A 13,308-nucleotide genomic window follows, 5' to 3' on the forward strand; every position below is an offset into this window, starting at 1 on the left:
TCTCTCTCTCTCTCTCTCTTTATCACGCTCTAAGTCCTCCTAGCTTGCTCTCTCGTTTTGCGATTATTCTCTCTCTCCAGTCAGTTGGGGCTGAACTGCTCATGCCAGCCGAGCTGATTTTCCATCAATTCCGGGAACAGAACATTTTATTGCTGTCTGCCTGCCTCTTAGCCTGCAGATCATCCTCTCCTGAAGGCCAGGGGGGGCTATATATATATATATATATATATATATATATATATGTATGCATCAGGCATGGCAGCATCCGTTGTTTCCAAGTTCCATTGAACCTGCTCACCAAAACTCTGAAACCACAGCTCTAAACCTCATAACTTTCCACATTGCTAGGGCTAGTGTATGGACTTTATTTTGGAACCATGTTGTCCCATATAATGACTTAACGCTATGTGACTTTATACATTGTTTAGGCCTGGAGGAGGTTATGAGTTAAAGATGTGTCTATTACAGGGTTATGAATCAGATACTAGCCTTCCCTGAGTCAACAAACCCAATGGGGATATCAAGGGGATGCTGTAGCAAAACTATAATATAGAAAGAGATAAGATGTATGAGAGACCGTGTATGCCATATGTCATACACATACCACAATTGTGTCTCAGTGGCATGGGGGAGCATTTCATATGTGTATGGAACAGCCTTTCATGTGTAGGAGAGGAAGTATGAAATATGCCCTGCACGACCTCTAATAAAGTGTTTTGAAAAAAGGTATTGACAGTACTAAATCATGCACAATCTGAAATTGTTCCCAGATAACCCTGAGGTACAGGGAAAGGATGCTTTACCAAAATACGAAATACGAAGAGAAACTGAGAACATGGAAGGGGGAAATGGCCTCGATAACACATGACGCGAACAAACCGTACTGCTGACATTAACTGGGGGGGAGGGCCGAGGCTCTGGCTTAGAAGCTCACTAACATATTTCACGGGGGAGCTTAAACGTGGAGGAAGACAGATTATCAACTCAATCCTTTGTAATGAGATCCTCCGGGGGACTATCTTATGAATCAGTTGCCCTGGGAGGATAAAGATGCTGATTTGATTGGGTATTAAGGTGAGAGCGATGGAAAAAGGAACATGTTTACCACCAAGACGGCATACAATTCACACGTCGGGACAGCTTATAGCAATCCTCTGCTTGCGAAGGCACCCAATGAGGTGCTCTACATCGGAGTCCCACCCAATAGCATCTTGTTTATCTTCTATGACATCCCATGGACAAAACAACATGACACCTGTACCTTCGCGCGACTGACCCAAACGTGTCTTTGTCGAGGCAGCCATGAACGTCACACTCCCCCAATCCTGCACCGTCACCACCTACCTGAACCTCTGCTCCTCCTCCAAGGTTCTGCTCCTCGTGCCCGGCTTCACCCTCAACATCTTCCTCCTGGTCTCCCTGCTGTCCAGCCTGCTCGCCCCGAGGGCAAAGATCCGCGGCAACGTGGCCGTGTTCATCCTGGGCATCAGCAGCTGCAACCTGCTCAGCCTGTGCCTGTGGCCCTTGATCCTCCACTGGAGGATGCGGGGCCGTTGGCTGCTGGGGCCCCGGCTGTGCGAGGCCATGGTGAGCGTCAAGCAGATGAGCAGCCTGGCGTCCTTCCACTACGCCTCCTTCGTCGCCTTCTCCGTCTACCTGACGGTGGTGTGCGGCTGCGGGCGGCTTGTGGACAGCCGGCTCTTCCTGGCCCTGGAGCTGCTGTCCCCCCTGCTGCCCGGCGGGCTGAAGGAGTTGGGCCAGTGGTTCCCGTGGAGCCGTGTGCACCACCTGGACCCCGTGGAGGACAGCTGCTTCTCCTTCCTCAACGACCCCGCCATGAGGACCTTCGCGTTGGTCAAGACGGCGGCGCTGCTGCCGCTCAACCTGTACTTCTACGCACACGTGCTGCACACGGTGGTCCAGAGCGCCAAGGCGTCCAACCGCAGCCAGAGGGGCACCGTGACGCTGGCCAGGATGTTCAGCCTCATATCCCTCATCACCTTCAGCGCACACGTTCCCGGTGAGTAGATACGTGTCGTTGGGAATGCGTTTGGGCCGTTCACATCGCTCACACTGTACGTGTCTGTCAAATTATTTCGGATCATTTATTACATTTGGGTACCAGTTTACAATGAGGGCAGATTAATCTTGACAGTTTGATTAAGATTAATCTTGACAATCTTGACCCTAGATTGATCTTTAGTTAATCCAATAATCAAGCAATACTTAACAGTTCATTAACAGTGAACTCTTGGTATAGTAATAATTTCCTAATGGCTTTCATGTTTACAAATGGTAACTACGGTAATAGTGTGCCTGTTATTCATAATTAATAAGGAAGTGTTCATTTATATATTATTTAATTTTCTTAGGGTTAGGGTTTTCCCTGACTGATTAATCATAACCCACATTAGGCTAACTAATGTTAATTCATAGTTTATTGTGTACTTTGTTTGATGTACCCTTATTTTAAAGTGTAAAATACGAATATTGGTATATACTGTACACGTTGTCAAAATTGATCTAACGAACTGCTCTGAGTTCACTGTAAGTCGCTGTGGATCAGGGTATCTGCCATCTGCAAAAATTGTTAATAAAACGAAAAATCTAAATCAATGAAAAACATAGCAAATTTATCTTCAATGTTTGTATTATGTTTAGGGGCTGCATTTTCCCTCATGGACAGGCCCTCTGTGTGTCAGGAGATGGTGAGGGATGTCCTACTGGATCTTCCGTTGATCTCCAGTCCTGTCATCCTGTTCTGTATGAACAAGGAGCTGAGGAACCAGGGGCTGCTGATTCTGCGGTGCAAGGTCGGGATGTATGAGAGAGGAGACACATCTGTCAAATGGTCACAGAGTCTCAGGAGCCTCACAAATGGAGAGTCTGTTGTAAAAACCCAATGAAAAGCAAAGTGAGTTCACACCGTTTGCTTATCCATGTTATTTATACAGCAACAAAATAAACACAATTATCTTTGTACGTCAAAATATTGAATATTAACGTTAGGCGATCTACAGAAAGTTATTTTCTTTGCTTGTTTGTTGAAGAAAAATGTATGATTCAAAACTGGTTTCATAAGATCATAACAATAGGAATCTGATCATTTATTTGTGTGTGTGTGTGTGTGGTGTGTGTGTGTGTGTGTGTGTGTGTGTGTGTGTGTGTGTGTGTGTGTGTGTGTGTGTGTGTGTGTGTGTGTGTGTGTGGTGGGGGGGGGGGGTGGTGGTGTATGTGTGTGTGTGTGTGTGTGTGTGTGTGTGTGTGTGTGTGTGTGTGTGTGTGTGTGTGTGTGTGTGTGTGTGTGTGTCTATTTTACCTCTCTTTCAAATTCCATAATACTGAGTCATGATAACTATTATAGAACATCTTTGGATTCTCATAGTACCATATATTTGTTTTATGTGTGGATCATTAATGGTTGTTTGGTGCCATCTTGTGGCCAAAATAAACATTTAACCAAAAATAAAAACGTTGAAAATGTATTGTGGTCTAATGGTAATGTACTCTATGCTCCTGCGGACCTTTGTTAATACAGTTGATCCACATTAATTTTAAAGTGCATATAGTTCTGAAGGGTCCATAGAATGCAGTATGATACCAGAGACGTCGAGAACTATTCATAATATTGTAATGCCCACGGAAGAGGCAGTGAATGAAGTATTGATTAGAGAGCGATTTATTAGATACCACCGCTAATAAACCATTGGAACACTTCAACACCGGTAACCACAGCAACGGACAACAAACCCCGGCCCGCCCCCATCTCCCAAACCCTGTGTATGTGTCAATGACAATTTTTTTCCACTAAAATAATTCTATCTTGCACTATTTAGATCATTTTCAGCCTTGATTTACCTTTCTAGGCACATGCAATTTCTAATATTTTGTACATGGACAAGATTGCTTATAAAATATTTCCCAGTGATCTTCACAATATTCTAAACACATGCACATCCCAACATTGACATGCAGTTGCAATGCACATATCCACGGATAAGGACTCATTTTTATTATTTTACACCGGGGCAAAATTCTACGCGCGCTATTCCTGCGGTCTCATAAAAGGCCTCTCCATCCCAAAGTCCCGGGCCAAATTTTTGGGCCAGTCCATCCCTGAGTATGAATATGAAGTGCATATTGAAGTGCATAAGTAAAGTGCATAGGTGGTTTGAGGTAGTCAGACTGACCATAGTCCATGTTCAAGAAGGGGGGGGGGGGGGGGGGGGCTAGTGTAGGGTCTTTGTGTTGAGCAGTGTTGTAGTGTTGTGGAAAAAGCTGTTTCTGAGCCTGCTGGTGCGACTCCTGAGGCTCCTGTAACGTCTCCCGGACGGGAGGAGAGAGAACAGGGCATGACTGGGGTGTGTGTGGTCCTTGATGATTTTGTTTGCACGTTGCAGACACCGTGAATGATGAAGATCAGTGAGGGCAGGGAGTGATGTGCCAATTATTTTCTGAGCAGTTTTAACGACTCGCTGTAGGGCTTTCCTATCAGCCATAGTGCAGTTACCATACCACACCGTGAAGCAGTTGGTGAGGATGCTCTCAACGGTGCAGCTGTAGAAGTTCCGGAGGATCTGAGGGGAGAGTCCAGCTTTTTTCAGTTTTCTAAGGAAGAAGAGGCGTTGTTGAGCTTTCTTGATCAGAGTGGAGGTGTTGAGTGACCAGGAGAGGTCTTGTGAAATATGGACACCCAGGAACTTGAAGTTGGTGACCTGTTCCACTTCAGCCCCGTTGATGTGAATGGGTGTGTGTATGCTTGCCTTTGATTTCCGGAAGTCAACAATGAGTTATTTGGTTTTGTTGGTGTTGAGCACAAGATTGTTACTAGCGCACCAAGCTGCCAAGTGCTGGACTTCCTCCCTGTAGGCTGATTCATCATTATTCCTGATCAGGCCGAGCACTGTTGTGTCGTCTGTGAATTTGATGATGGAGTTGGAGTTGTGAATGGGGGAGCAGTCATGGGTGAAGAGGGTGTACAGTAAAGGGCTGAGCACGCACCCTTGTGGTACACCAGTGTGTAGAGGAAGTGTAGTGGAGGAGAGGTTGTTTAACCTCACCGTCTGTGGTCTGTTGATCAGAAAGTCCAATATCCAGTTGCAGGTGGATATGCTGATGCCAAGCTTGTGTAGTTTCATGATCAGATCAGATGGTATGATTGTGTTGAAAGCTGAGCTGAAGTCGATGAATAGCAACCTAGCATAGGAATTGCTATTGTCCAGGTGGGTGAGGGCAGAGTGAAGGGCTGTGGATATGGCATCCTCAGTCGATCTGTTGGCACGGTATGCATACTGGTGGGGGTCTAATGCAATCTATAATGTAGTCGTTGAAGTACTGCTTACTTACACTAGGAGGCAATGTCTGCTCACATTTAAACTCCTAGCCTCTTGAAATAATGAAAGACTGAATTAATAATCATTCCTCTCCACGAGGAATTCCAAGAGAGGGATGAAGCTTCAGATGAATGAATATGGTATTTTACTCGTGATTTAGATAATCCAGGAATGTGCATATATGTGGAATATGCATCTCCCTTAAATCAGATCCCCAATACTAATAGGTCACCTGAAAACACATGAAGCCAAGTACCCGACCTCTAACCTCAGTAATTTCCCATGGGTTTTTCTCAGCACGTAAAGGGTCATACACAGCGTAGAAAATGCTAATTACTTATGTCTGTGGCTCCCCACATATTATGTTAACTAGATGAACTGCAATGGACACATTGCCAACACAGCCACATGTTATTTGCTGTATGAGAAAGCCACTGCAAACATGAGGAAATAGTATGGCTGTAAAATGCAATGCAAATGACTCGTATAAAATGAAACATCCTGGATGTAAATAGTATGAATAGATTTAGATAATAATGTCAGGGATGGTTCAAAATGAAAAATATGAAATGTCTTAGGCAATAAACACAAATTGGAGAGAGGATTAGTATAAATTGTTTCGGGAATTGCAGAGCAGTTTATTTCCGAGACTAGAATTAAATAAGAAAACATTTTATAATGAATAAGATATACAGAGCATTTTGGTAGAAGTTACTATTTGCTTCACTTAATTTGTAAATATCTATTTTTCTGCTATAATGATCTTCAGAATCACATGCTTACAGTTCATTAGTTACTCCTATTGTGGTTTGTCGGGTCAACAAAAAAATCAGCACTTATCCTAATGAGCAGTTGTACTTTTCTGACTATTATATATGTGAAAACATGTGTTTATGTATGCCATTTGCATGCGTTTGTGTGTGTGCGTGTGTGTGCGGGTGTGTGTGTGTGTGTGTGTGTGTGTGTGTGTGTGTGTGTGTGTGTGTGTGTGTGCGTGTGCGTGTGTATGTGTGTATGTGTGTGTGTGTGTGTGTGTGTGTGTGTGTGTGTGTGTGTGTGTGTGTGTGTGTGTGTGTGTGTGTGTGTGTGTGTGTGCGTGTCTGAAAGTGAAGGTGTTTATCTACACGCATTCAGTCTGTTTGTAAATGTTTCCACCGAACAATTAATAAAGAGGTGCACGCTCAGTCACAAGAGACAATCTTAGGCTATATATTCATTTTAATGAGTTCAAATAACAAACGTAACCTTTAATTAATTCACATTTCACATCCATAATAGTAATTATATATAATGTATATTCCATTAGACATTATATAAGATCTTTCCTCGAATCAAAGAATAATTTCAGTCTGCACCAAGTGTCTTCAGTTGCCTAGCAACTCCGGTCCTGGTGCGGACTAACTTGGCGATAATGTCTGGTGTGTGGAGGTAAATCGGCGGGCAATTTGATTTCAAAATAGGTTGCGTGTAGGCGGGGGTCAAGCTCTGCTGTTACTCCGGAATAGTCATCCCAATTGCAAGGAATTGCTGATGCCCTTCTGGGCTAGGAATATGGGAAGGTAAAGCTCACCGCAGAGTTGTTTCTCCTCGAAGGAGAGCAACAATTAGTCAGACGCTCTTGGACACAAAGGCCTACTTAAGACCAGGGACATAAAATCCAGATTTTATCTTGGAATGCCTAAGAAATTACATTTTTGACCGTGCAGGCTTGTGTTTACTAGTCCTATAAAATGGCCGAATTCACTATGAATGCCACCTGAACTGCCAAGCCTTGAAGCAAGCAGTGACTGTGTTTTAAAGCATGGTAATTCTGCTTCTGAGTAGGGAGCATGTCCTTACTCATTGCTGTGCATAATTGCAACAGTTGCTGTTAGATCTACACGCGAGAGTTAAACGCCCCCAGCAATTGTTCCTCCTCTCCAGGTTTCCCGGTTCTCGTCGGACACGCTTCTCTTAAACAAGTCCACACTGCCCTCAGCGAATCAGCTTCTCTTTCACTCAGCGCCCTCCATGCCTGTGCCCATTAAACATTCATAAGAGATTTCTACTTTGATAGTGTATGCATATTGTATTGCGTGTCATTCTTGTGGATGCAGGTACCATCACCGGGGTTTTGAAAAGTCTCTTTCTACTTGGGCTTAGTGAACTGTCACGGGCCTTTGCCTTTATGTTTACATCCTGACAGATGTCGCTGTGAGAAATAAGACTATAAGAATAATGCCAGGCAAAAGGATCTTGTTGTTTGTATTGGTTTTGTTTATCCGTCATAAAATAGTGCATGCATGCTTTATTGCATTTTTTATTTGAATTGCAATACCTTTGGGTTTATCCTGTTCTATTTCCTTCTACTCTGTGACCAAACTTTACTATACTTTATTATACCATATCATGTCATTACCATGTCCTACTATTCTATGCTATATTGCACAGCATCATACATTAACCATGCCATGTCCCTTGATGCTGCGCTATCTTTAGTATGAAATGGTTTATTCAGTTATTTAGTATCATCACAATACCATACCATACCATAATATACCATACCATGCCATACCATACCATACCATACTCGACTATACCATTCCATTCTATACCATACTATACCATACTATCTTTAGTATGAAGTGGTTCATTCAGTTATTTAGTATCATCACGATACCATACCATACTATACTATACCATTCCATTCTATACCATACTATACCATACCATACCACAATACCATACTATAGTATGGTAATTTACGGTATACCATACCATACCGTAAATGACCATATTATTCCATACCATAATATACCATACCATACAATACTAAACTTTACCATACCATACCATGCCACACTATACCATACAATACTAAACAATACCGTACCCTAACATACCATACCATACCATACTAAACTATGCCATACCATAATATACCATACTATACCATACTTTATTATTAGGACATTTAGCGGACGCTTTTATCCAAAGCGACTAACATCGGTTAATACAGACATTGACACAAGGACGGCAGAGTCAACCATGCAAGGCGACAGCCAGCTTGTCAGGGTTAAGTGTCTTGCTCAGGGACACATCAACACTCAGCTAGGAGGAGATGTGGATCGAACTGGCAACCTTTCGGTTACAAGACAACTGCTCTACCGCCTGAGCTAAGCCAACCTAATTTACTTTACCATATCGTACCATGAAAAAATACCCATACGCCTTTTGTGCGGCGGGCAAAGTCAAAAGTTCTAAGGAAAGGAAGGTACCTATTGAGATGGATGAGAAATTCACCGTCCGCGTCCCATATCTGACTGCTCCGAATTCTGTCTATCGATCGCTAATCAGAGAATAAATTGGAATTTCATGGTCACTCCATTTCACTCAACCTTCAAAAGAAGTGCAATAACATTTAGTAATAAAAGAAGAAACAGATAATGGCTTATTCATAATTGCAATTGGAATGACACATGGAGAGATCCGGAACAGGAAGGCCTTTGTTGTGCCGCTGATGACTGCATTAGCCACCTTGTTTAGCCAAGGCTTTCTCCCTCCAACAGCACGAGGGAAGACACTCGGAAAGGAATATAGTAAATACTGAACAATTATAATAAATGGGGATGATGTGTGTCACCGCATACCATAGGTTATATATATACATAATGGTGTGTATTTATAGTACAGTGAGAGATGCAATACTTAAATACTTAAGGAAAACAGAGAAGCAAGGACCGTACAGTATCTCTCTTGCTTGCTCTCATCCAATCTCTCTCTCTTCTCTATCTTCTCTTGCTCTATCTCTCTCGCTCTTTCTCTCTCCCCCTCTCTCTCTCTCTCTCTCTCTCTCTCTCTCTCTCTCTCTCTCTCTCTCTCTCTCTCTCTCTCGCTCTCGCTCTCTCTCTCTCTCTATCTATCTTCTATATCTTTCTCTTCCCCCCCCCCTCTCTCTCTCTCTCTCTCTCTCTCTCTCTCTCACTCGCCGTATTTCCCTCTCTTTTCTCATCTCCCTTCACTGTGGGATGCATTTGTGCTACTTTCCATCTTTCCCAAACCTCTGAAAAAAATCACTTTGTCACATAGCAACGCATCATTTCACATGCTAAATTTTTAACAACTGGAACTGGAAATCCTTTCTGAGCATGCAATATCCATTAGAGGGAAAATTATTCATATGACTCTGCTGCATTATTTATTGCTTAATGAAGAGAAATAGGTGCCTCTGACCCTCTCTGTACTCCCCCTAATACGATACCTTTCAGGGCTCCCAAGTCATCTTCACAGGATCCCACACCGTGGCTCCGTCGCATGATGTGGAGTGAGAAATGACTTTTGACCACATGATAATGGGATTTAAAGTGCCCTCCTTCTCCCAGTATCTCTCACCGAAGATGCATGACCCCATCATACTTCATACCTCCTTCACCACGTTGCCATCACTTTACCTATTCTCTATTGTATTGTATTGTATTGTGTGACAAGCATCACAGATATTGATCAATCATGTTATGATCCTGATTGTCAGCAGTAGTACCAGTCGCAATAATAACTGGAGCAGTAGTAGTGATAGTCATAGTTGTGATTGTAGTACTTGACGCAGTCGCAGTGGGTAGCAGTTATTACTACAATATAACAGTTGTATTGATAGTAATTATATTAGTAGTTGTGCAGCAATAGTAATAATATATTACTGTTAATTGCCAGAGTTTCCTCATCCTCTTTGTTTGGTGTGGCTGCAGGTGAGACGCAGTAAAAATAATGCTACTAATGTATCTCTACTATAAAAACCTGTTGTTAATCTCTACCGTCGTCAGTGTTGGCCTCTGATGCAATGCAGACCGGTGTCTGCGAAGATAAAATCGACACAAGCCGAATGTCAATGGTAAAGACAGAAAAATATCTCAGAGCCCCCCGATCAAATTATTTATTTTGGAGGCAATTGTAGCCCCTGAAAATAACCGTGGAGCATCGAGCAGTTATGCCTTTGTCAAATACAAACTGTCACAGCATATTAGAGTCAAGCTCGCTGTGTCTATGTATAAGGTTAAGGTGCATTGTGTGGTGATGCGATGGTTGGGTGGAGCAGATGGACACTGTGCAGGTGGGAGAGTCCAGCTTCTGTTCTCTGTGGAACCAGGGAGGCGATGGGCGTCTCTTCGCCCTGCCAGGACTCACAACACTGCAGCGTTTCAGGGTGATAAACAAACGTACCAAACACAAATCAACTCTGTGGCTCAATGGTTCAGTGTATCTGCTCATGAGTTTTGAAACGTGAGAAACGCATATGACCTAATTGTATATGCAAAAATGATTTATAAGTGTTGCATTCAGTGAAAAATATACTTCATGATAATGGCCTGAGCACTTTCAGGTTGGATTGCGTGAGTGTGCTCGTGTGGGGCAAGTGTTAATGCTTGTGTTTGTGCATACCGAATATGTTAATCCTGCATAATTCTAATTAAATTGGCAGAGGCGAAAAATGGCTTTCACATGCACTTCGAACCATTGGCAAAATCATACATATTTTAATAAATGTTCAAGTTTATTAGGTACGTGTAAACTACAAAGCCCATACTCTACATGTTTGTCTATTTAGGGGAAGACTTGAGCGGCAACAATATTGACCTTTTAATCCAAAAGTAAATATTGCCACACACAGGCTGATGATTTCCTGCCTCTGTCAGTCACGATGGGTCAAGAATCTTTAATCTTGGTATGGAAATGTGGAAACACAACTGAGGGTGGTTGTTTAGCCCCATGGATGTGGTGGCCAAGCAGTGCTCATTTTAACAAAATGATCCATTACATATTGATTTCCTTTCAGGACTGTAGATACTATGATAGGGACTGCACAAATGTTCTTTTTCTGGGGCTGGCCTGCCTGAGTTTGCGCTCATCTCATTCTAAGAGCATCCTGCCTACCCTCCAACCTTTATTTATGCTTCCTCTTGTGATTTCCTTTTCTCACTTTGATAAATAATTGACATCCTCTCATTCTTTGATATGGACTTTAAAGCTTCTTTTTTTTTTTACCAGCCTCGTTCGTGAGTCTGTAGGCTCATCACCATGCTACTCTCCTGCTGAGTTCAAAGTGCACCTGAAACACTGGAACTGATTTCCTGATAAAAGTGTAGTGAATTTACTATTAACATATTCATATAAATAAAACAACAAGTTCCATTTTAGTGTGAAGTAATTCAGAAAATATGTAAAGAAAGGAAAATATGAAACAGAGGAATACTAGTCAAAGAGTGGCTTTTGTTGCGCTAATTAAAAACAAATAGGGGGGTATTGCGGCAAACCGGTTTAGCATTCATGTATAATTGTGATTGTGTGCCATATCTTGTGTTTGTTATTCTACGACACCTCATACTTCAATGCTTGGAATGTTTATTGTTGTGGAGACTTTCTGGATCCCCTCTGGAGACTTGTTTGCAGTGTGTTCATGCTTTAAGCCTTGACATTGCTTTAATTTTACTGTATGCCAGGTATTTTTTACTGTCTAACAATTTGGTCATATGTGTCGCCTTAAAGAGAATGTGCAATGGCAGCAGAGTGCATCTTGTGTTTGTGATTATGACATATTCTCAAGTTTAACAGGATAGTAGGCTGTAGCACCAGAACACACGTAGTACATTTATGATTTGACCCCTTGCAGGATTTCTTTGTATTGTCTGGGACGTAACAAAGCCCGCAGGCCAGCTCTGCGGAGGAGGAATGTGTTACGAATTATTGATTGAGAGGTTAAGACCACAAGGCGAACATAACATTATTACGAAAACACAATGTCTATGAGGATCGAACATTTGTGTTCAACTTCAACATTACTTTGAACAGGCGAATCATATGACTTATTAGCTGAAAAGGTTAATACAAAACAAACGTCATGTCGTCCTTAAAGAGTATTGCCCCCATTCACTCTAACAGTGGCAACTGCACAGCCCTGATTCATGAGTTGATTCGGTGAGCGCATAGCCATGTGTTTGTTTGTTTGCTCGTCTATGTGTGCATGCATGTCAAAGCTTGAACAGCTTGAACAAAAATTGACAGAGCTCAGAAAATACCTGTGTGCTTTGTCTCCGCATGTGTGTGCACGGCTGCGCGCGTGTGCACGGCTGCTTGAGTTTGTCTGTGTGTGAACACATGCATGTGCTCAGTAGAAGTAGAGAGAGAGAGAGAGAGAGAGAGAGAGAGAGAGAGAGAGAGAGAGATGGTGAGGAACCAAGGAGAACCGTTTTTATCTTATGTTTCTATTTTTTTTTCTCTACCTGTGTTGCTTTCCTCATGCTCGCTGCTGACATTGGCAGTGCATTCTGGGTTGTTGTGGGAGCCCATCTGGTTGCTGCGGTGACAAGGAGGAACCTGCTAATTAGCTCTCTTTGTAGATGGGCGGGGTCGCGAGGCATCCCCAGCTGTCATTAAACACACTCCCAATAAAAGAGGGAGGGAAAGGTAGACACACACACACACACACACACACACACACACACACACACACACACACACACACACACACACACACACACACACACACACACACACGCACGCACGCACGCACACACACACACACACACACACGCACGCACGCACACACACACACACACACACACACACACACACACACACACACACACACAAACACACACCCACAAACAGGACATTCTTCCCTTTTCCTACGAGCAGAGTGTTGAGAATTCCGTTTTTTTGTAGAAAGTGCAGTTTCTCATAGGCGTCAAAGAGTGATATACAACACAAAGGTTTATACGAAAAACATGAACTGGCTGTTGTCATCTTTGTTAATAGATGTAGCGACAATGCCAAACAGGCCGTTCAATCATAGTAAAGGAGAAGAAACAGGGCAGCAGTTGTTTTCAATACATTTCTTGAATCTACAATATCAAGTCAAATACAATTTTAGAAGCTGAACATCTGGTTTTCAATTTGAAAGCACATCCACTTTTTTCATTGCATTAATCCAAAGGAGTGATTC

The 13,308-nt window shown here is 42.7% G+C and overlaps 1 protein-coding gene across 1 annotated transcript; it reads left to right on the forward strand.

Annotated features, from left to right (window-relative positions):
• The first annotated feature begins 1,045 nt into the window (after positions 1–1,045).
• On the forward strand, positions 1,046–2,972 carry LOC132465466 (uncharacterized). The gene is made up of 2 exons (XM_060062103.1): positions 1,046–2,020; positions 2,662–2,972. The coding sequence occupies exons 1-2, from the start codon at positions 1,303–1,305 to the stop codon at positions 2,904–2,906; spliced, it is 963 nt and encodes a 320-aa protein (XP_059918086.1). The 5' UTR covers positions 1,046–1,302; the 3' UTR covers positions 2,907–2,972.
• Positions 2,973–13,308: the final 10,336 nt, after the last annotated feature.

This window comes from Gadus macrocephalus, chromosome 10 (assembly GCF_031168955.1).
Source record: "Gadus macrocephalus chromosome 10, ASM3116895v1".
Lineage (NCBI taxonomy): Eukaryota > Metazoa > Chordata > Actinopteri > Gadiformes > Gadidae > Gadus > Gadus macrocephalus.